At 51.4% G+C, this 25,362-nt stretch overlaps 2 protein-coding genes across 3 annotated transcripts in view; one reads left to right on the top strand and one right to left on the bottom strand.

The window, feature by feature from the left end:
- Window positions 1–25,362, bottom strand: part of LOC123762732 (uncharacterized) — a 273,458-nt gene that overhangs the window by 182,025 nt on the left and 66,071 nt on the right. The gene's annotated exons all lie outside the window — the stretch shown is intronic.
- Window positions 11,757–25,362, top strand: part of LOC123762812 (putative per-hexamer repeat protein 5) — a 25,259-nt gene continuing 11,653 nt past the window's right edge. The window contains exon 1 of the mRNA XM_069332009.1: window positions 11,757–14,468. Within this exon, the coding sequence (XP_069188110.1) occupies window positions 11,757–14,468 (2,712 nt within the window). The remainder of the gene's footprint in view (window positions 14,469–25,362) is intronic.

Genomic DNA, 25,362 nt, shown 5'->3' with positions numbered 1-25,362 from the left:
GCTTGCTGAAGTACAATACCTCCTTGATCAAGGACCGGCCACAACTTGTGAGTCCCCTTGCACCTCACCCTGCATCTTGGTGCCAAAACCTCACGGTAAGGTGCGACTCTGTACTGATTTTTGCAAATTAAATGCTGACACCGTCAAGGACTCCTACCCCTTGCCACGAATCGACGATATCCTTGACGCTATCGGAAATGCAACTTATCTTTCACAGATTGACTTGTTGAAGGGCTACTATCAAATTAGTCTAGCGGAGCAGGCTAAGGAGATATCTGCCTTCACCACTCCCTTTGGTCTGTTTAGGTACGAGTGGCTTCCCTTTGGACTGTGTAATGCCCCGGCCACTTTTCAGAGAGCTGTCAACATCGTCATCCAGGGCCTTGACAACACCTACGCTTACTTGGATGACATCGATCTGGCAACAACCACCTGGAATGAACATCTGCTCGAGCTACGGCGGTTGTTCACCAAGCTCCTGAAAGCCGGCCTCACCATTAACTTGGGCAAGTCCATCTTCTCCAAAGGTAAAGTACGCTACATCGGTTATGTGATAGGCAGTGGGAGCCTAGCTCCATTAAATGTCCATCAACAAGCCATTCAGCATTACTCTCAACATACCACCAGGAAACAGCTCATGCGCTTCCTAGGTCACGCTCCCTAGGTCTAGCGTCACATTATCGTAGATTCGTTAAGAATTTCAGTGCAGTGGCGACACCTCTAATTAAATTGACCACGCCAAGAAATACGGACTCCACCTGTCAAAGGTTGTTGGGGAATACAAACCTGGGTATGCCTATGAAAAACGTCAAGACCCACAAGCCTGGAAACCCCACTTCGGCCAATCATCAGCCAGATACCCATACCCACATACAGACTGGCTAAGTGACTCAATGGGTTGCTGACTCCTTACGTACCTTGTGCTTTCAGCCTGAAGTCTCCCAAGGAATTTATCGACTTACTGTGGGGAGCGGGGAGCACGGACCACAGGATAAGAGCCTCGTTGGATGTTGAGTCACTATTTACCAACGTACCTGTGGATGAAACAAATGGGATGATAGCAGACAGAGTGTATCGTAACCCGGCTTACACTCCTCTTGACATGCCAGAAAATATAATGAGGAAACTACTTAAGCCTGCACTAAAGAGGCACCCTTCTTGAGCCCAGATGGGCACATGTATAAGCAAGTAGATGGGGTCGCCATGGGTTCTCCCCTAGGTGTCCTGTTTGCGAACTTTTACATGGGCACCATCGAGCAGAGGGTCTTAGTTGACATGGACTTGAAACCTGCCATATACTGCAAGTATATTGACGACATTTTTACGCTGGTACCTGATGCCAGATGTCTGCAGCAGCTGAAGGAGGCATTTGAGCGGAATTCTGTGTTGAGTTTCACTTACGAGATGGAGAAAAATGGGAAGCTGCCCTTTCTAGATGTAACAGTCATAGAAAGGAGCGGAGGCTTCCACACTGCAGTCTACACTAAGGAAACAAACATCGGAATGTGCCTCAATGCCAATAGTGACTGCCCAGACAGGTACAAGAGGAGTGTTGTCAACGCTTACGTCGACCGGGCTTTCACCCACGGCTCTGGTTGGAAGCAGGTCAATGAAGAACTTTGTAGGGCAAGGCCTATTAGCCTAGTCAACAATGGCTTCTCTAACGGTTTCGTTGAAGACATAAAAAGAAAGGTAAAACGCCATGCAACTTCTGAAGAGTCAACCAACACAACACTTGTACCCCCTATTAGACTATTTTACAGGAACTTCTTTTCTACGGCTCATAAAACGGAGGAAAGGGTCCTGAAAGATATTGTTGATAGGAACGTTATCTCTACAGACAAAAAATCAGAAAATACAATTGATATTTATTATAAAACCAAAAAAACGGCCAATCTACTCATGAAAAACTCGCCAAACACCAAGCAGAACGCTTTGAAGGAGACCAACGTCGTCTATGAGGCGTTTGACCTGTCATCTTCATGGGTGATGCCCATGACATCACCCATATAAGAGAAATGTTGAACAAAAATAATTGTATAATAGACAAACCCCAAGATGCAACAAGATTACAAATTCTTGAAGCAATTCACATAAAAACAGAAAACCTACCATGAACACCCAAATCACGGAACTATTTACTCTACCCACCATGAGAGTAAGGACATGACTGGAGTTATGCTGACTCCATACACAGTTTTAAATGTAGATATGATAAGAGCCCAGTAGGCTCGGGAATCTGTACACCAGTTGATTGACGGTTGAGAGGCGGGACCAAAGAGCCAAAGCTCAACCCCCGCAAGCACAAATAGGTGAGTACAAATAGGTGAGTACACACACACACACACACACAATGTGTGTGTGAAATGGGAAATGGGAAATGGGAAATAGGAAATGAAAAATGGGAATCTCCTGATAGGGAAATGGGACAGGAGTCATTGCTGTAAACAACCGATGCTCGAAAGGCGGGATCCAAGAGTCAATGCTCGATCCTGCAAGCACATATAGGTGAGTACATATAGGTGAGTACACACACACACACACACACACACACACACACACATTCAGGCGGCACACTCCACCTGACTGCCAACGTTCACACTACCCCAATATCATCGTGAGGTCTTTCTGTCTACCTTAACCATGGCGGACACATTAGAGTTATCCAGCAGCCTCATACCGAGCGCTCCACATGAGCGCCTCTCTAAACGGTCCATTGTGTTATTTAGTTCTTCTACCAGATGCTGCTATTAACTTACAGTTCTAACTAGTACATTAAAAATTTGTTACTGTCCTTCACGGTCAGGCTGGGAGACCACCTGTTCCACAACACATTGTGTAGTGGGTTATTGAGCACTTAAATAATGTGAATCCTGAGCTCTTCTATTGAAGACAATGTATTCCAAGTATTAGTTACTTCACAAAAATTCGCATTCGCATTTCTGCAAGCATACTGGATGTTAGTGAGAGGAAAGGTGTGTTCTGATCGCCTCATCTAGACTTGTGGCCTTGGCATCTACCTGTGGAGTTACGACACTCTCTTGCTGCAACACCTCTCCTCCTGTAGAGTGGCTTCCGTAGCTGCCTCTCAGAGGACGCCAGCTGTTGTGTACTCCGTCAAGTATGGCCAGGCACTGCTACACCCCACCACCCACCGTCAAGTACGGCCAGCCACCACTACACCCCACCACCCACCGTCAAGTATGGCCAGGCACTGCTAGACCCCACCACCCACCGTCAAGTATGGCCAGGCACTGCTACACCCCCACCACCCACCGTCAAGTACGGCCAGGCACTGCTACACCCCACCACCCACCGTCAAGTATGGCCAGGCACTGCTACACCCCCACCACCCACCGTCAAATATGGCCAGGCACTGCTACACCCTACCACCCACCGTCAAGTATGGCCAGGCACTGCTAGACCCCACCACCCACCGTCAAGTACGGCCAGGCACTGCTACACCCCACCACCCACCGTCAAGTACGGCCAGGCACTGCTACACCCCACCACCCACCGTCAAGTATGGCCAGGCACTGCTACACCCCCACCACCCACCGTCAAGTATGGCCAGGCACTGCTACACCCCACCACCCACCGTCAAGTACGGTCAGGCACTGCTACACCCCACCACCCACCGTCAAGTATGGCCAGGCACTGCTACACCCCACCACCCACCGTCAAGTATGGCCAGGCACTGCTACACCCCACCACCCACCGTCAAGTACGGCCAGGCACCACTACACCCCCACCACCCACCGTCAAGTACGGCCAGACACTGCTACACCCCACCACCCACCGTCAAGTACGGCCAGGCACTGCTACACCCCACCACCCACCGTCAAGTACGGCCAGGCACTGCTACACCCCCACCACCCACCGTCAAGTATGCCCAGGCACTGCTACACCCCACCACCCACCGTCAAGTATGGCCAGGCACTGCTACACCCCCACCACCCACCGTCAAGTATGGCCAGGCACTGCTACACCCCCACCACCCACCGTCAAGTATGGCCAGGCACTGCTACACCCCCACCACCCACCGTCAAGTACGGCCAGGCACTGCTACACCCCCACCACCCACCGTCAAGTATGGCCAGGCACCACTACACCCCCACCACCCACCGTCAAGTATGGCCAGCCACCACTACACCCCACCACCCACCGTCAAGTATGGCCAGGCACTGCTACACCCCCACCACCCACCGTCAAGTATGGCCAGGCACTGCTACACCCCCACCACCCACCGTCAAGTATGGCCAGGCACTGCTACACCCCCACCACCCACCGTCAAGTATGGCCAGGCACCACTACACCCCCACCACCCACCGTCAAGTATGGCCAGCCACCACTACACCCCACCACCCACCGTCAAGTATGGCCAGGCACCACTACACCCCCACCACCCACCGTCAAGTATGGCCAGCCACCACTACACCCCACCACCCACCGTCAAGTATGGCCAGCCACCACTACACCCCCACCACCCACCGTCAAGTATGGCCAGCCACCACTACACCCCACCACCCACCGTCAAGTATGGCCAGGCACCACTACACCCCCACCACCCACCGTCAAGTATGGCCAGCCACCACTACACCCCACCACCCACCGTCAAGTATGGCCAGGCACCACTACACCCCCACCACCCACCGTCAAGTATGGCCAGCCACCACTACACCCCCACCACCCACCGTCAAGTATGGCCAGCCACCACTACACCCCACCACCCACCGTCAAGTATAGCCAGCCACCACTACACCCCCACCACCCACCGTCAAGTATGGCCAGCCACCACTACACCCCCACCACCCACCGTCAAGTACGGCCAGGCACCACTACACCCTACCACCCACCGTCAAGTATGGCCAGCCACCAGTACACCCCCACCACCCACCGTCAAGTATGGCCAGGCACCACTACACCACCACCACCCACCGTCAAGTACGGCCAGCCACCACTACACCCCACCACCCACCGTCAAGTATGGCCAGCCACCACTACACCCCCACCACCCACCGTCAAGTACGGCCAGGCACCACTACACCCCACCACCCACCGTCAAGTATGGCCAGCCACCACTACACCCCCACCACCCACCGTCAAGTATGGCCAGGCACCACTACACCACCACCACCCACCGTCAAGTACGGCCAGCCACCACTACACCCCACCACCCACCGTCAAGTATGGCCAGCCACCACTACACCCCACCACCCACCGTCAAGTATGGCCAGGCACCACTACACCCCCACCACCCACCGTCAAGCATGGCCAGGCACCACTACACCACCACCACCCACCGTCAAGTACGGCCAGCCACCACTACACCCCACCACCCACCGTCAAGTATGGCCAGCCACCACTACACCACCACCACCCACCACTACACCCCCACCACCCACCGTCAAGTATGGCCAGCCACCACTACACCACCACCACCCACCGTCAAGTACGGCCAGGCACCACTACACCCCACCACCCACCGTCAAGTACGGCCAGCCACCATTACACCACCACCACCCACCGTCAAGTATGGCCAGCCACCACTACACCACCACCACCCACCGTCAAGTACGGCCAGCCACCACTACACCCCACCACCCACCGTCAAGTATGGCCAGCCACCACTACACCACCACCACCCACCGTCAAGTACGGCCAGGCACCACTACACCCCCACCACCCACCGTCAAGTACGGCCAGCCACCACTACACCCCACCACCCACCGTCAAGTACGGCCAGCCACCACTACACTACCACCACCCACCGTCAAGTATGGCCAGCAACCACTACACCCCACCACCCACCGTCAAGTACGGCCAGCCACCACTACACCCCACCACCCACCGTCAAGTATGGCCAGCCACCACTACACCACCACCACCCACCGTCAAGTATGGCCAGGCACTGCTACACTCCCACCACCCACCGTCAAGTACGGCCAGGCACTGCTACACCCCACCACCCACCGTCAAGTACGGCCAGCCACCACTACACCTCACCACCCACCGTCAAGTACGGCCAGCCACCACTACACCCCACCACCCACCGTCAAGTACGGCCAGGCACTGCTACACCCCACCACCCACCGTCAAGTATGGCCAGGCACTGCTACACTCCCACCACCCACCGTCAAGTATGGCCAGGCACTGCTACACCCCCACCACCCACCGTCAAGTACGGCCAGCCACCACTACACCCCACCACCCACCGTCAAGTACGGCCAGCCACCACTACACCCCACCACCCACCGTCAAGTACGGCCAGGCACTGCTACACCCCACCACCCACCGTCAAGTATGGCCAGGCACTGCTACACTCCCACCACCCACCGTCAAGTATGGCCAGGCACTGCTACACTCCCACCACCCACCGTCAAGTATGGCCAGGCACTGCTACACCCCCACCACCCACCGTCAAGTACGGCCAGGCACTGCTACACCCCACCACCCACCGTCAAGTACGGCCAGGCACCACTACACCCCACCACCCACCGTCAAGTATGGCCAGCCACCACTACACCCCCACCACCCACCGTCAAGTATGGCCAGGCACCACTACACCACCACCACCCACCGTCAAGTACGGCCAGCCACCACTACACCCCACCACCCACCGTCAAGTATGGCCAGCCACCACTACACCCCCACCACCCACCGTCAAGTACGGCCAGGCACCACTACACCCCACCACCCACCGTCAAGTATGGCCAGCCACCACTACACCCCCACCACCCACCGTCAAGTATGGCCAGGCACCACTACACCACCACCACCCACCGTCAAGTACGGCCAGCCACCACTACACCCCACCACCCACCGTCAAGTATGGCCAGCCACCACTACACCCCACCACCCACCGTCAAGTACGGCCAGGCACTGCTACACCCCACCACCCACCGTCAAGTATGGCCAGGCACTGCTACACTCCCACCACCCACCGTCAAGTATGGCCAGGCACTGCTACACTCCCACCACCCACCGTCAAGTATGGCCAGGCACTGCTACACCCCCACCACCCACCGTCAAGTACGGCCAGGCACTGCTACACCCCACCACCCACCGTCAAGTACGGCCAGCCACCACTACACCCCACCACCCACCGTCAAGTATGGCCAGCCACCACTACACCCCACCACCCACCGTCAAGTATGGCCAGCCACCACTACACCCCACCACCCACCGTCAAGTACGGCCAGCCACCACTACACCCCAACGGTGTAGGTACACTGTACCTACACCGTTGGACTAGTACATAGTACCGGTGTAAGTACACAGTTTCTACACCGGTACTTGTCATCTACAATCATTCAAGAACCATTTATGTAGTATTAGTTTAACTGGCAGAAACTTTAGTCTTTCCCTAATTTAGGCTATGTAATGTTGACTGAACCTAATGTTGTTATACCCGGCAGTAGGAGCGCCTGGCAGCTGAGTGGACAGCGGTTCGGATTTGTAGTGCTGAGGTTCCGGGTTCGATCCCCGGTGGAGGCGGAGACAAATGGGCAAAATGTTCCTTTCACTCTGATGTTTCTGTTACCTAGCAGTAAATAGGTACCTGGGAGTTAGACAGCTGCTGCAGGCTGCTTCCTGTGGGGAGGGGGGGGGGCGGTAACAAAAAGAAGGCCTGGTCGAGGACCGGGCCGCGGGGACGCTAAGCCCCGAAAACATCTCACAAAATATAGGCTATTGTAACAAAAAGGTATTGATCTCTTAAGAGCATTTAGTAAGCTTCAGTGACACCTTTGGTGTTTCTCACCGAGTTACTGCTCCAATCACCATTATTTTTTTTATTATTATTTTCTACCACAGACGTGGCCACACATTAACAATGCTAACCAGCATATGTACATTTTCTTCCGTTCGGGGAGTTCACTCTATTCCCTCCCATGTGAGCGGGGACGCCAGAGGACAGGCAAGCAACGGTAGTGTGTGGGCACACAGCCAGGAACACTGCCCCAAGACTGCCTACTCTCCACAACTGAATAGTTGCCCATGTTATTGCAATATTAGAGACTGTTCTCTAGTACCATCTCCTCCACTCACCTGTCCGCTTATCTCTATATTATCTTCTACACCGCATAACTTGGCATTATTAACATTAATATATTTTGTTTTGCATATGTTAAGTGCCAACTGTGTAAGTGCCAGCTGCGTGTGTGGTATAAGTGCCAGCTGCGTGTGGTATAAGTGCCAGCTGTGTGTGGTATAAGTGCCAGCTGTGTGTGGTATAAGTGCCAGTTGTGTGTGGTATAAGTGCCAGCTGCGTGTGGTATAAGTGCCAGCTGTGTGTGGTATAAGTGCCAGCTGTGTGTGGTATAAGTGCCAGTTGTGTGTGGTATAAGTGCCAGTTGTGTGTGGTATAAGTGCCAGCTGTGTGTGGTATAAGTGCCAGCTGCGTGTGGTATAAGTGCCAGCTGTGTGTGGTATAAGTGCCAGCTGTGTGTGGTATAAGTGCCAGCTGTGTGTGGTATAAGTGCCAGCTGCGTGTGGTATAAGTGCCAGCTGTGTGTGGTATAAGTGCCAGCTGTGTGTGGTATAAGTGCCAGTTGTGTGTGGTATAAGTGCCAGCTGCGTGTGGTATAAGTGCCAGCTGTGTGTGGTATAAGTGCCAGCTGTGTGTGGTATAAGTGCCAGCTGTGTGTGGTATAAGTGCCAGTTGTGTGTGGTATAAGTGCCAGCTGTGTGTGGTATAAGTGCCAGCTGTGTGTGGTATAAGTGCCAGCTGTGTGTGGTATAAGTGCCAGCTGCGCCTGGTATAAGTGCCAGCTGCGCCTGGTATAAGTGCCAGCTGCTCCTGGTATAAGTGCCAGCTGCGTGTGTGGTATAAGTGCCAGCTGCGTGTGGTATAAGTGCCAGCTGTGTGTGGTATAAGTGCCAGCTGTGTGTGGTATAAGTGCCAGTTGTGTGTGGTATAAGTGCCAGCTGCGTGTGGTATAAGTGCCAGCTGTGTGTGGTATAAGTGCCAGCTGTGTGTGGTATAAGTGCCAGTTGTGTGTGGTATAAGTGCCAGTTGTGTGTGGTATAAGTGCCAGCTGTGTGTGGTATAAGTGCCAGCTGCGTGTGGTATAAGTGCCAGCTGTGTGTGGTATAAGTGCCAGCTGTGTGTGGTATAAGTGCCAGCTGCGTGTGGTATAAGTGCCAGCTGTGTGTGGTATAAGTGCCAGCTGTGTGTGGTATAAGTGCCAGTTGTGTGTGGTATAAGTGCCAGCTGCGTGTGGTATAAGTGCCAGCTGTGTGTGGTATAAGTGCCAGCTGTGTGTGGTATAAGTGCCAGCTGTGTGTGGTATAAGTGCCAGTTGTGTGTGGTATAAGTGCCAGCTGTGTGTGGTATAAGTGCCAGCTGTGTGTGGTATAAGTGCCAGCTGTGTGTGGTATAAGTGCCAGCTGCGCCTGGTATAAGTGCCAGCTGCGCCTGGTATAAGTGCCAGCTGCTCCTGGTATAAGTGCCAGCTGTGTGTGGTATAAGTGCCAGCTGTGTGTGGTATAAGTGCCAGCTGTGTGTGGTATAAGTGCCAGCTGTGTGTGGTATAAGTGCCAGCTGCGCCTGGTATAAGTGCCAGCTGCGTGTGGTATAAGTGCCAGCTGCTCCTGGTATAAGTGCCAGCTGCGCCTGGTATAAGTGCCAGCTGTGTGTGGTATAAGTGCCAGCTGCTCCTGGTATAAGTGCCAGCTGCGCCTGGTATAAGTGCCAGCTGTGTGTGGTATAAGTGCCAGCTGTGTGTGGTATAAGTGCCAGCTGTGTGTGGTATAAGTGCCAGCTGTGTGTGGTATAAGTGCCAGCTGCGCCTGGTATAAGTGCCAGCTGTGTGTGGTATAAGTGCCAGCTGTGTGTGGTATAAGTGCCAGCTGTGTGTGGTATAAGTGCCAGCTGTGTGTGGTATAAGTGCCAGCTGCGCCTGGTATAAGTGCCAGCTGTGTGTGGTATAAGTGCCAGCTGTGTGTGGTATAAGTGCCAGCTGTGTGTGGTATAAGTGCCAGCTGTGTGTGGTATAAGTGCCAGCTGCGCCTGGTATAAGTGCCAGCTGTGTGTGGTATAAGTGCCAGCTGTGTGTGGTATAAGTGCCAGCTGCGCCTGGTATAAGTGCCAGCTGCGTGTGGTATAAGTGCCAGCTGTGTGTGGTATAAGTGCCAGCTGTGTGTGGTATAAGTGCCAGCTGCGCCTGGTATAAGTGCCAGCTGCGCCTGGTATAAGTGCCAGCTGTGTGTGGTATAAGTGCCAGCTGCGTGTGGTATAAGTGCCAGCTGTGTGTGGTATAAGTGCCAGCTGCGCCTGGTATAAGTGCCAGCTGCGCCTGGTATAAGTGCCAGCTGCGCCTGGTATAAGTGCCAGCTGCGCCTGGTATAAGTGCCAGCTGCGCCTGGTATAAGTGCCAGCATCAACAAAGGGGGTTCCTTCCTGTTCTAGCGTGTTGTAATGTCTGGCAAGATGAGCCACCATGCTCAGTACACTTGTCCTGCCAGGAAGGACAAGTGTCCAACTTTCTCTCTCAGCACTTGGTCAACACGGGACGCTGGAATAACATATATAATGCCTGATAAAGGAGGGAGAAAGATGGACGCAGACAAGGAAGATTAACAAACACAAAAGTGCGTCGTAAGCTTGGTACATAAAAGCAATGACTTGACTAAGTTCCTCCTCCTGTAAGGTGGGTGTTAAGTTGCATCAGTCTGCAACATATAAGGTGTTACACAACCCACAAACGTCCCTTCAACAACGAAGCAACACCCAGAAAGCAAAACAGCTTTCGAGAGAAAGAGACAAAATCATTATTATTCGCAGATTGAATGACGCCAGTGATCCTTGGCCCAGAGAATAACATGGCCAGAGCTTTATAGCTGGCTACCTGTCCCGTGACAGGTGAACCATTCAGGTACACCAAGCTGCACCCTTCTCCCCCTTGTAGCGTAGACCTCTTAATTAAGCCCCCTTCTCCCCCTTGTAGCGTAGATATCTTACCTAGAGCACAAGCTCTCAACATACCTGGCCAGGTCTACTGATAACGTTCTATGGTACCTCACTAAGTAAACATAGCTTACTCAAGTTGTGTATCCAATTCTTCCAATAAACTTACCACGTAACACACCAGGGGGACATGTTGGGGGGGACATGACAGTGTTGGGGGGGACATGACAGTGTTGGGGGGGACATGACAGTGTTGGGGGGGACATGACAGTGTTGGGGGGGACATGGCAGTGTTGGGGGGGGACATGACAGTGTTGGGGCGACAGGTGTGGTGTGTCAGCCTTGATGTGACGTCACGTGTAGGAAGAGAGAGCAGCTAGGGGCCGCAGCCTCCACATCAACACCACCATTCCAATTCCTTGTTTACACATGGTTTATGTCGCCACAGTGGATGGGTCGCCACAGTGGATGGGTCGCCACAGTGGATGGGTCGCCACAGTGGATGGGTCGTCACAGGGGATGGGTCGCCACAGTGGATGGGTCGCCACAGTGGATGGGTCGCCACAGTGGATGGGTCGCCACAGTGGATGGGTCGCCACAGTGGATGGGTCGCCACAGTGGATGGGTCGTCACAGGGGATGGGTCGTCACAGTGGATGCGTCGCCACCGGGGGATGGGTCGCCACCGGGGGATGGGTCGCCACAGTGGATGGGTCGCCACAGTGGATGGGTCGCCACAGGGGGATGGGTCGCCACAGGGGGATGGGTCGCCACAGGGGGATGGGTCGCCACAGGGGATGGGTCGCCACAGGGGATGGGTCGCCACAGGGGATGGGTCGCCATAGGGGATGGGTCGCCACCGGGGGATGGGTCGCCACAGTGGATGGGTCGCCACCGGGGGATGGGTCGCCACAGTGGATGGGTCGCCACAGCGGATGGGTCGCCACAGCGGATGGGTCGTCACAGTGGATGGGTCGTCACAGTGGATGGGTCGCCACAGCGGATGGGTCGCCACAGCGGATGGGTCGTCACAGCGGATGGGTCGTCACAGCGGATGGGTCGTCACAGTGGATGGGTCGCCACCGGGGGATGGGTCGCCACCGGGGGATGGGTCGCCACCGGGGGATGGGTCGCCACCGGGGGATGGGTCGCCACAGGGGATGGGTCGCCACAGGGGATGGGTCGCCACCGGGGATGGGTCGCCACAGGGGATGGGTCGCCACAGGGGATGGGTCGTCACAGTGGATGGGTCGCCACCGGGGGATAGGTCGCCACCGGGTTATGGGTCGCCACAGGGGATGGGTCGCCACCGGGTTATGGGTCGTCACAGTGGATGGGTCGCCACCGGGGGATGGGTCGCCACAGGGGATGGGTCGTCACAGTGGATGGGTCGCCACCGGGGGATGGGTCGCCACCGGGGGATGGGTCGCCACAGGGGATGGGTCGCCACAGGGGATGGGTCGCCACAGTGGATGGGTCGCCACAGTGGATGGGTCGTCACAGTGGATGGGTCGCCACCGGGGGATGGGTCGCCACAGGGGATGGGTCGTCACAGTGGATGGGTCGCCACCGGGGGATGGGTCGCCACCGGGGGATGGGTCGCCACCGGGGGATGGGTCGCCACCGGGGGATGGGTCGCCACAGGGGATGGGTCGCCACAGGGGATGGGTAGCCACAGGGGATGGGTCGCCACAGGGGATGGGTCGCCACAGTGGATGGGTCGCCACCGGGGGATGGGTCGCCACCGGGGGATGGGTCGCCACCGGGGGATGGGTCGCCACAGGGGGATGGGTCGTCACAGTGGATGGGTCGCCACCGGGGGATGGGTCGCCACAGGGGATGGGTCGCCACAGTGGATGGGTCGCCACCGGGGATGGGTCGCCACAGGGGATGGGTCGCCACCGGGGGATGGGTCGCCACAGGGGATGGGTCGCCACCGGGGGATGGGTCGCCACCGGGGGATGGGTCGCCACCGGGGGATGGGTCGCCACAGTGGATGGGTCGCCACAGTGGATGGGTCGCCACCGGGGGATGGGTCGCCACCGGGGGATGGGTCGCCACCGGGGGATGGGTCGCCACAGTGGATGGGTCGCCACAGTGGATGGGTCGCCACAGTGGATAGGTCGCCACAGTGGATGGGTCGCCACAGGGGATGGGTCGCCACAGGGGATGGGTCGCCACCGGGGGATGGTCGCCACAGTGGATGGGTCGCCACAGTGGATGGGTCGCCACAGTGGATGGGTCGCCACAGTGGATGGGTCGCCACCGGGGGATGGGTCGCCACAGGGGATGGGTCGCCACCGGGGGATGGGTCGCCACCGGGGGATGGGTCGCCACCGGGGGATGGGTCGCCACCGGGGGATGGGTCGCCACAGGGGATGTGTCGCCACAGGGGATGGGTCGCCACCGGGGGATGGGTCGCCACAGGGGATGGGTCGCCACCGGGGGATGGGTCGCCACCGGGGGATGGGTCGCCACCGGGGGATGGGTCGCCACCGGGGGATGGGTCGCCACCGGGGGATGGGTCGCCACCAGGGGATGGGTCGCCACAGGGGGATGGGTCGTCACAGTGGATGGGTCGTCACAGTGGATGGGTCGCCACCGGGGGATGGGTCGCCACAGTGGATGGGTCGCCACCGGGGGATGGGTCGCCACCGGGGGATGGGTCGCCACCGGGGGATGGGTCGCCACCGGGGGATGGGTCGCCACAGTGGATGGGTCGCCACAGTGGATGGCTCGCCACAGGGGATGGGTCGCCACAGTGGATGGGTCGCCACAGGGGATGGGTCGCCACAGTGGATCGGTCACCACAGTGGATGGGTCGCCACTGGGGGATGGGTCGCCACCGGGGGATGGGTCGCCACCGGGGGATGGGTCGCCACAGGGGATGGGTCGCCACAGTGGATGGGTCGCCACAGTGGATGGGCTGCCACAGTGGATGGGCTGCCACAGTGGATGGGTCGCCACAGTGGATGGGTCGCCACAGGGGATGGGTCGCCACAGTGGATAGGCTGCTACAGTGGATGGGTCGCCACAGGGGATGGGTCGCCACAGTGGATGGGCTGCCACAGTGGATGGGCTGCCACAGTGGATGGGTCGCCACAGGGGATGGGTCGCCACAGGGGATAGGTCGCCCCCGGGGTTGGGTCGCCACCTGGGATGGGTTGCCACCGGGGATGGGTCGCCACAGGGGATGGGTCGCCACAGTGGATGGGCTGCTACAGTGGATGGGTCGCCACAGTGGATGGGTCGCCACAGGGGATGGGTCGCCACAGGGGATGGGTCGCCACAGGGGATGGGTCGCCACAGGGGATGGGTCGCCACAGGGGATGGGTCGCCACAGGGCATGGGTCGCCACAGGGGATGGGTCGCCACCGGGGATAGGTCGCCACCGGGGATGGGTCGCCACCGGGGATGGGTCGTCACAGTGGATGGGTCGCCATCGGGGGATGGGTCGCCACAGTGGATGTGTCGCCACAGGGGATGGGTCGCCACCGGGGGATGGGTCACCACAGTGGATGGGTTGTCTAATGGGTAAAGGTTGTCACAGGGGATGGGGGGTAAGTAAGTAATTATCAACGGAAGGCACCAAGCCGGGAGGGCTATGTAGCACCATCAAATGTGTGGGATAACCAGAGGGCGCTAAATATCACCAAGGATGCCAATACGAGAACAGAAACGCATAAGGCGAACGATATCAAAAGTATCCGAGTCACCAAGAATACTATCGAGGGACAAGCGACCGCGAGGGACGGTCGGAAAGCAAGACATACGCTCGTTCTGGAAGTCAGGACATTCAACAATTAAGGATATGCACGACTGTAAGAGGGACAATGCAGTTTGGACAATAAGGGAAGAGGGCGGCGCTCCATTAAGTGTACAAGAGTTAGGCGTGTATGGCCAATATGCAACCCAGCCAGAGCCGTTTCCCACCGCCGATTACTGAAGAAGGCCACGGGGACACACTACTCTTAAGAGCACACAGTTTGTTACCAGTAACAGAAGGCCAATATGTAAATATGTATTTTTCTATTATATTTAGATTTATAATAGCAAGATATTATTCCAGTAGTTAATATGTAAATGCTACATGAACACGTGCATTAGGTGATAGGAAATGTGCCCAACCATTTCTGTCCCGCTCAGGTCTCGAACCCGGAATAACTCGAGTGTGAGTCGAGAACAAACCTGACTCAATGTCAAGCTGCCTAACCTAGCCCAACCTAACTTATACCAGCCTAACCTAGCCCAACCTAACTCATACCAGCCTAACCTAGCCCAACCTAACTTATACCAGACTAACCTAGCCCAACCTAACTTATACCAGCCTAACATAGCCCAACCTAACTTATACCAGCCTAACCTAGCCCAACCTAACTCATCCCAGACTAACCTAGTTCAACCTAACTCATACCAGCCTAACCTAGCCCAACCTAACTTATACCAGCCTAACCTAGCCCAACCTAACTTATACCAGCCTAACCTAGGCCAACCTAACTTATACCAGCCTAACCTAGCCCAACCTAACTTATACCAGCCTAACCTAGCCCAACCTAACTTATACCAGCCTAACCTAGGCCAACCTAACTTATACCAGCCTAACCTAGCCCAACCTAACTCATCCCAGACTAACCTAGTCCAACATAACTCATACCAGCCTAACCTAGCCCAACCTAACTTATACCAGCCTAACCTAGCCCAACCTAACTTATACCAGCCTAACCTAGGCCAACCTAACTTATACCAGCCTAACCTAGCCCAACCTAACTTATACCAGCCTAACCTAGCCCAACCTAACTTATACCAGCCTAACCTAGGCCAACCTAACTTATACCAGCCTAACCTAGCCCAACCTAACTTATACCAGCCTAACCTAGCCCAACCTAACTCATCCCAGCCTAACCTAGCCCAACCTAACTTATACCAGCCTAACCTAGCCCAACCTAACTTATACCAGCCTAACCTAGCCCAACCTAACTTATACCAGCCTAACCTAGGCCAACCTAACTTATACCAGCCTAACCTAGCCCAACCTAACTCATCCCAGACTAACCTAGTCCAACCTAACTTATACCAGCCTAACCTAGGCCAACCTAACTCATCCCAGACTAACCTAGTCCAACCTAACTCATACCAGCCTAACTCATACCAGCCTAACCTAGCCCAACATAACTCATCCCAGCCTAACCTAGCCCAACCTAACTCATCCCAGCCTAACCTAGCCCAACCTAACTCATCCCTTCCTAACCTAGCCCAACCTAACTCATCCCAGCCTAACCTAGCCCAACCTAACTCATCCCAGCCTAACCTAGCCCAACCTAACTCATCCCAGCCTAACCTAGCCCAACCTAACTCATCCCTTCCTAACCTAGCCCAACCTAACTCATCCCAGACTAACCTAGTCCAACCTAATTCATACCAGCCTAACCTAGCCCAGCCTAACTCATACCAGCCTAACCTAGCCCAACCTAACTCATCCCAGCCTAACCTAGCCCAACCTAACTCATCCCAGCCTAACCTAGCCCAACCTAACTCATCCCAGCCTAACCTAGCCCAACCTAACTCATCCCAGCCTAACCTAGCCCAACCTAACTCATCCCTTCCTAACCTAGCCCAACCTAACTCATCCCAGACTAACCTAGTCCAACCTAATTCATACCAGCCTAACCTAGCCCAGCCTAACTCATACCAGCCTAACCTAGCCCAACCTAACTCATCCCAGCCTAACCTAGCCCAACCTAACTCATCCCAGCCTAACCTAGCCCAACCTAACTCATCCCTTCCTAACCTAGCCCAACCTAACTCATCCCAGCCTAACCTAGCCCAACATAACTCATCCCAGCCTAACCTAGCCCAACCTAACTCATCCCAGCCTAACCTAGCCCAACCTAACTCATCCCAGCCTAACCTAGCCCAGCCTAACCTGGCCCAACCTAACCTAACCCAACCTAGCCCAATACAGCCAAGCCTCAGCTACTGCAGCCTAGCATAACAATATATAAATACAATTTTAGCAAAGAGAAAATGAGTTGTCAAAAACGCCCGAGTCAGACACCTCACAATTTATACACCTTCATATTCCATTAATTACAAACGTTTGTTCAGTTATTATTCAATTTTAACCTGGACAAACCCTTACCTAATATAATTTTTGCTGCAATTATATTCCACACTTATTGTGTTGCATGTTCTACAGTACTGTTGTGTTACCTGTATGCACACATCAGACTCAAGAAGCTTCTTCCTATAGTTATTCATAACAACGATGGTTTAAATTATCATTATGTGATGAGGTACATCGCTTGGCTGAGTCCTCTACATGCAGCCTTGAACAAATGTGTGTCCAAGACCTCTTCCTCTGTTACACAATTAGGCTGTGTTTAATAATAAACCTATTTTTTGTTTTAATAGATAAGTGCACCTGTGAGTTAAAAAAAATCCTGTCAGCTGTAAAAATATTGATTATTTAAATAAAAAATATAATGAAACATATTTCTGGTTTATTTTTATCCTATCATTTGTACAGTATATCCAAAGAAGTGAAAAATTGAGACATAATGCACAATTTAATGAATGATTCAAAAGAAAAATGACTATTACATATCGACATGATATCTTAATGATCCATGGTTAACATGATTTAATAAGGATAATACTGATAATAATACAAACTATAATTTAAAACCTTTATTACTGATTTTTGTATTAAGTAGCTTAGGCATACACAGCAATGTGCTGCTACCCTATTCCATATGAAAGATTAAAGTGTAGATCAAAAACTAGCTATAAGTTCATCTAATACTCCCATCTCACAGGATGGTTAGTCATACATGGCACCAGGAGAGAACAAGAAATGTAAGGCTGATCTATTAGCCTCCACTGGCAAAATCTGGGTATAGCACAAGAATATCTTCCAATATTCCTGAGTGTATGAAGTAATTACAGAGCTCAAAATACCTCATACCATTTGGTCTGAAGTCACTGATAACAGGGCAATCACAGATATGGTGTTGGAGAGTATCTTCTCTCAAGTAGGACTGAAAACAAGTTTTTATACCCAGAGTTTTAAAACCCATGGAACTGCCTACCCGCTGAAGCCGTAAATGCCAAAATCAAGCTAGAAAATATATAAATATATACTACACATTAAGAAGTCAACACCAGCAATAAACAGCCAATTAATGCACAACTATATTCTACCCACTTCAAGACTCCGTACCAATATAGAAGCATCAAGAAATATGGGCCAATAGGCCCTTTGCAGTTACTTCCATTCCTCCCTTTAACTTACAAAATATTATAACCATTGTTTCGTGTTCTGTCTTGTGTTGAAAGTTTGTTTTCACCTCATCCAAAACTGTTGTAACATATCACCTCACCCAAATGCAGGTATAAAATCGAAGATGTTTAAGCTCTGTTCAGTTATAGTTGTGTGTGTGTAAACTAAAGTCTTTGAAAATGTAATAAGTTATTACGAAACGCGTTCAAGTGTCGCGTCAGACTAGAAATAAAAAGGAATTTTGGAGAATTGATTTTTCAATTACCATCAACAGTGAAAAAAAAGTAAATATATACGTAAATAAATACCATCGTTGACCAGACCACACACTAGAAGGTGAAGGGACGACGACGTTTCGGTCCGTCCTGGACCATTCTCAAGTCGACCTAAATACCATCGCTTCTCAAGTCTTGGGAGCGACAAGGAAAGCTACACACTATCTCATAGAATTACGTAGGTAAACAACAAATTTAACATATTTGTTTACTACAATGTCAGTGCTGACTGTACAATTTGAAAGAAAAAAAATATTTTATTTCGAAATATACTAATTTTATAAGAAATTTGACGTAAATAGGTGGCAAGTGATGACATATAAGCTCCGTTATTGCCAGCGTCGTGATTGGCTACAGCTGTAAAATGAAAAATGTTACCTTTTCTCTGATTGGCTAAACGAAAAGCCATAGTGACATCTAGTGAGACTTAAGTGAAATTGCTAAAATCTTAGCAAGTAAATTTTCCTGAATCGGACGTAGGAACGTTCTTAGGCAATACTTAAGAACCTCCGTAACACACCTACTTACGAAGAAACAGATGGAGCTTCGTGAATCTAGGTCCAGGTCCCAAATTTGCACAGTAGAATAACAACATACTGGAGTGAAAGATACGGAAGGAAATGCAGAACAGAACCAGTGAAGAGTAGAGGCACAATCAGAGAACACTGAACATCAGAGGTCCACAGCTGTTCAACACCCTCCCAGCAAGCATTAGAAATATTGCTGGAACAAAGGTGGATGTATTCAAGAGGCACTTGAACAGGTTCTTGCAAGAAGTGCCGGACCAACCAGTCTGTAGTGGCAGCTCCAAGTAACAGCCTGTTGGACCACATTATCACAAGTTGAGCCTGGCCCCAGGCCGGGCTCGGGGAGAAGAAGAACTCCCAGAACCCCAACAATCAGGTATGCTCCAGGGGCCAGGTTCACGAAGCAGTTACGCAAGCACTTACGAACCTGTACCTCTTTTCTCAATCTTTGGCGGCTTGGTTTACATTTATTAAACAGTTAATGAGCTCCGAAGTACCAGGAGGCTGTTTATAACAATAAAAACAGTTGATTGTGAAGTTTCCATGGTGGTAAACTGTTTAATAAATGTAATCAAAGCCGTCAAAGATTGAGGAAAGATGTACACATTCGTAAGTACTTGCGTAACTGCTTCGTGAATCTGGCCCCTGGTATGTAGTTTTCACCCACTCCCCCCCCCCACCTTTTATTTTGCCAGTTCTCAAACTTATTCGACTTGTTCATTTTCGCAAGAATCGTATAATGCGTTATTATACGTAACTTGTGGTGCATCTCTCAATGTTGTGAGAGGGAAGTGAGGCACGAGCAGCAGTCACGTCACGAAGCCAGACTAACAATTTGATGGTGAGGAGAGAGAAGGGGGTGGGGGGGGGGGTCATAGAGTGAGTCATGGAAACAATAGCGACTGCTCTCTCTTGTCCTCTCTCTTTTGCCTTCTCTCTCTTGTCCTCTCTCTCTCTTGTTTTCGCTCTCTCTTGCTCTCTGTCTCTTTTGCTCTCTCTCTCTCTCTCTCTCTCTCTCTCTCCCTTCCTCTCCCGCCTTTCTGACTAACCGTATCAAAACACATGAGGGAAAGGGGCGTGCTTGTGCCAGACAGCACAAGCACTTGACTGAGGGAGTGTGCTGGCATACATTAACATTTACCTCCTCGGAATAATTCGCGTTACACGGTAGTGTCTAGAGAAAGTAGAGTAGTAGGCTAACTAATAGGCCACAACCGCTAGCCATTATAGAACAAAAGCTACGAACAAAAACTATGTATGTATGTAATAAGACTCTTGGGTCCATAATCTCCAAAACTCCACCAAACCGTTATATATACTGCCAGTTGGGGCATCGATGGCGCAACGGGCCATTGTAATACATGCAAAACGCTCATTTAAACATTACAGGAGTGAAATGAACGCTAGTTTGCTAGTTTGAGTGAAATGAACGCTAGTTTGGCCGCTACTAGCAGAAGCTGGGAGTCGTACTGAGCTCCAGTACACATGGTGTCCTAGTAACGGAGGCAGGGAATCAGTCCGTTAGCCAAGAGAGAAATCAGGTTGGATCTTTCAACGGTGTAGCATGGAGGGGCGAGTGAGGGGGGTGCTGGAGAGAGTAAATGAGTGTATGCGTGAGGTAGATGTTAATAGGAGGATATAGTGGACTGAGCAGGTGTTCCAAGCCTTAGAGTCGCTGTTATGGGTGACAATAAGTACCTGGGACCAGATTCACGAAAGCACTTACGAACCTGTACATCTTTTCTCAATCTTTGGCGACTTTGTTTACAATTATTAAACAGTTAATGAACTCGGAAGCACCAGGAGGCTGTTTATAACAATAACAACAGTTAAATGGGACGTTTTCATGCTTGTAAACTGTTTAATAAACGTAACCAAAGCCGTCAAAGATTGAGGAAAGATGTAAACGTTCGTAAGTCCTTTCGTGAATCTGGCCCCTGGTTGTTTGGTGGGGTCGTATTCCAGGGAAAATTTAGGATTAAGGACCTTCCTGAAACGTTATGGTGTACAAGAATGCAACAACTCTTGTATATAAAACAGAAATAAACAAGGGTACTGGAGGCTCGACATCTGCAGACACAAAACCACACTGGTGAGGTAAACATGTACAAATTTCTTGGACTCAACGCCAACTTTCTCATTTTTATTGTCGTATTTACACTGAAAATGTTTAGCTACAGTTACTGCTTTTAACAAGACCATTTGTTTACAACTTTTGTATTGGAGGAGCTCTTTCTCACATGCTCGTTTAGGAAACACTTGTGGTACAGATCATTGGGTAACAACGGATATTGGATTACCATTATTTCAAGTGGAGGTTAGACGTGTATGTAAATATATATATATATATATATGTCGTACCTAGTAGCCAGAACTCACTTCTATGCCTACTATGCAAGGCCCGATTTGCCTAATAAGCAAAGTTTTCCTGAATTATTATATTTTCTCTAATTTTTTTCTTATGAAATGATAAAGCTACCCATTTCATTACGAATGAGGTGAACTTTTTTTTATTGGAGTTAAAATTAACGTAGATATATGACCGAACCTAACCAACCCTACCTAACCTAACCTATCTTTATAGGTTAGGTTAGGTAGGTTAGGTAGTCGAAAAACAATTCATGAAAACTTGGCTTATTAGGCAAATCGGGCCTTGCGTAGTAGGCATAGAAGTGAGTTCTGGCTACTAGGTACGACATATATATATATAATCACCAAGGACTGTAAAGGACCCGACCAGGATTGAACCCATACCGCCGAGGTACTAAAAGAATACAAATTAACTGTAGGATGTATTATACTTATAATAATTTACATAACGTTCCACCTTACAAGGTTCATTCCTCAAGTGAGGAGACAGTTGTTTTAGATTCAGCTACTGGGAACAAACAGTTGCAAGTAGCACGGGCTATGGTGAGCCCGTAGTGGACTTACCTGGCACAGGAGCGGGGCAAAACAGGACGGGCGAAAGGTAGAACCTAAAGTAGAAACCACAAAATACAAGTAGAAACCAAGACCGTGCGAAAGTTGACAGTCCTATATAGTAGACAGTTGAAGATTGGTCGTCCAAAAGAGAGGTACATCAACTCACAACCTACGAACTTACTCAGGACCAACAAGGCCTCTTGCACCTCAGTCTAAACTCTCACTTCCTATCAACACCTAAAAAGCATAACAAACGCCTTGAGGTCGAAGTGCTTCTAGACGACATCCACAAGCTAGAGGACAACAGAAAAGTTATCACCACTGACACATTTCACGTTTCCCCGGGACTACTACTTTCAGTCTCCGTGGTGTAGTGGTAAGACACTCGCCTGGCGTTCCGCGAGCGCTATGTCATGGGTTCGTATCCTGGCCGGGGAGGATTTACTGGGCGCAAATCCTTAACTGTAGCCTCTGTTTAACTCAACAGTAAAATGTGTACTTGGTTGTAACAACGATTCTTCGCGGCAGGGGAACGTATTCCAGGGACCTGCCCGAAACGCTACGCGTACTAGTGGCTCTACAAGAATGTAATTACTCTTGTATATAGCTCAAAAAAAAAACAAAAAAAAAGCAGAAGCGGGGATACGAACGAGGAACACACATGGAAAATTCTGACTCCACGACTCCAGGAAGCAGCAAAATAACTTAACAATCTGGAAGGTTTAACAAAAAGTTAAGTTAACAAGAGAGCAGCGTGTGTGTGTGTGTGTTGGTACCAAGTTAACACTACAGGAATGATATCAACGACATCCTCAATGAGGAGACTAAATTTCTGCGAGTCACGAGGCACCTTTTGGAAGACCTTAAGCACACACTGAACACAACCATCACCGCAGAGACGTGCAATTCATTTCGCAATCTTCTTGAGGTTATCTTGAGATGATTTTCGGGGTTTTAGTGTCCCCGCGGCCCGGTCCTCGACCAGGCCTCCACCCCCAGGAAGCAGCCCGTGACAGCTGACTAACACCCAGGTACCTATTTTACTGCTAGGTAACAGGGGCATAGGGTGAAAGAAACTTTGCCCATTTGTTTCTGCCTCGTGCGGGAATCGAACCCGCGCCACAGAATTACGAGCCCTGCGCGCTATCCACCAGGCTACGAGGCCCCTATATCTTGAACAAATCTGATATTTGTAGAGATCATCTTTCAACAATACCAAGATGCAAGAGCACTAGTCAGAGACAGAAGCCCTAAACAAGAAAATAGTCAACACGGAATATCCATGTGTGTTTGTATATATATGTAAATGTTGAATATGACCGAAAGGTTAAGATTAATGATTCTAACCACATCTTCTCAATATTTCTTATGTTTTTCTTCACTGTCGAGAAAAGTTGAAAAATTAACTCTCCAAAGTTCACTTTTACACTTTATTATTGTCTGACGCCTGGGGATGCGTTTCGCAAGGTACACCTTACATTTTCAATTTTACCATGTATAACATGGGATTATATACACTTTGGGTAAGGTGGTGGATGAATGCCATAACATGGGGGGTATTAAGTATGTATTAAATGTATCAATGAATAAATGGATCAGGGGGTTATTAATTGGGTATTAAAAGTGTCAACAGAGCGGGTTATGGTCGTTAGGTAGAGTCATTGGATGGTGTCTCAGCGTTGGTTCTGGGTCTGGAAGTGGGTAGAATGTAATTGTGTGTTAGCTGGTTGTTAAGTGTTGGTGTGGACTTCTTAATGTGTAGCGCCTCGCTCATGTCCACTCTCCTGCTGTCGTTATATCTGTCCATTACTTCAGTGTTGCTTGTTAAGATGTCACTGGTGGTGATCTGGTTGTGTGTGGAGATTATATGGTCCTTCATGATGCCCTGTTGTTTGTGCATTGTTAATCGCCTGGAGACAGATGTTGTTGTCTTGCCTATATACTGAGATCGTTGGGGCGGACAATCCCCAATTGGGCATGAGAAGGCATAGACGACGTTGCTTCCAACCAGAGCTGTGAGTGAGAGCTCAGTCGACTTAAGCCTCCGCTTGAACCTGTCCGGGCAGTCACTGTTAGCATTAAGACATTCCTATGTTCGTGTCCTTAGTGTAGACTGCAGTGTGAAAGCCTCCATTCCTTTTCGCGATGGTTACATCTAGAAAGGGCAGCTTCCCATCACTCTCCATCTCATAAGTGAAACTTAACACCGATTTTTGCTCGAAGGCTTCCTTCACCTGCTGCAAACGTCTGACTTGAGGTATCTGCATAAATATGTCGTCAACATACCTGCAGGATATGGCAGGTTTTTAAGCCCATGTCAACTAAGACCTTCTGCTCTAAGGTACCTTTGTAGAAGTTCGCAAACAGGACACCTAGGGGGAGAACCCATGGCGACCCCATCTACTTGCTTATACATGTGCCCATCGGGACTCAAGAAGGGTGCCTCTTTAGTGCAAGCTTGGAGTAACTCTCTCAGTATGCTCTCGGGTATGTCTAGAGAAGTACAATCATCATCATCCTGATTGTTTCATCCACAGGCACATTGGTAAACATCGACTCCACATCCAGAGAGGCTCTTGAAGAATGAGACATACTAGTGAACATTATGCACCTATATCCACCACCAAGATAATGTTATTTAAAACAAGACTAAAACCAGTGCGGTAAAACAGAAGCGGAAAAGAAACAGGGAAAAAGGAGGAAACCCCACCTCCATTTAAAACATTTACCCAAATATCACTGTAACAAGGTTATCGCAAATAACCAAACTCAATTACGGGCTCACCACAGCCCCGCTCCTGTGCCAGGTAAGTCCACTACGGGCTCACCACAGCCTCGCTCCTGTGCCAGGTAAGTCCACTACGGGCTGACCACAGCCCCGCTCCTGTGCCAGGTAAGTCCACTACGGGCTCACCACAGCTCCGCTCCTGTGCCAGGTAAGTCCACTACGGGCTGACCACAGCCCCGCTCCTGTGCCAGGTAAGTCCACTACGGGCTCACCACAGCCCCGCTCCTGTGCCAGGTAAGTCCACTACGGGCTCACCACAGCCCCGCTCCTGTGCCAGGTAAGTCCACTACGGGCTCACTGTAGCCCAACTCCTGTGCCAGGTAAGTCCACTACGGGCTCACTGTAGCCCAACTCCTGTGCCAGGTACGTCCACTACGGGCTCACTGTAGCCCCGCTCCTGTGCCAGGTAAGTCCACTACGGGCTCACTGTAGCCCCGCTCCTGTGCCAGGTAAGTCCACTACGGGCTCACTGTAGCCCCGCTCCTGTGCCAGGTAAGTCCACTACGGGCTCACTGTAGCCCCGCTCCTGTGCCAGGTAAGTCCACTATGGGCTCACCATAGCCAGTGCTACCAGCAACTTTTGTTGCTGGTAGCACACACTGCTGTACAGTGACCACCTGTGTCTTCACCATCCAGGTGGTACAGAGACCACCTGGGTCT

This window comes from Procambarus clarkii, chromosome 27, assembly GCF_040958095.1.
Source record: "Procambarus clarkii isolate CNS0578487 chromosome 27, FALCON_Pclarkii_2.0, whole genome shotgun sequence".
NCBI lineage: Eukaryota > Metazoa > Arthropoda > Malacostraca > Decapoda > Cambaridae > Procambarus > Procambarus clarkii.
Note: the sequence above shows the minus strand (reverse complement) of the source record. Positions and strands in the feature narration are given on the sequence as shown.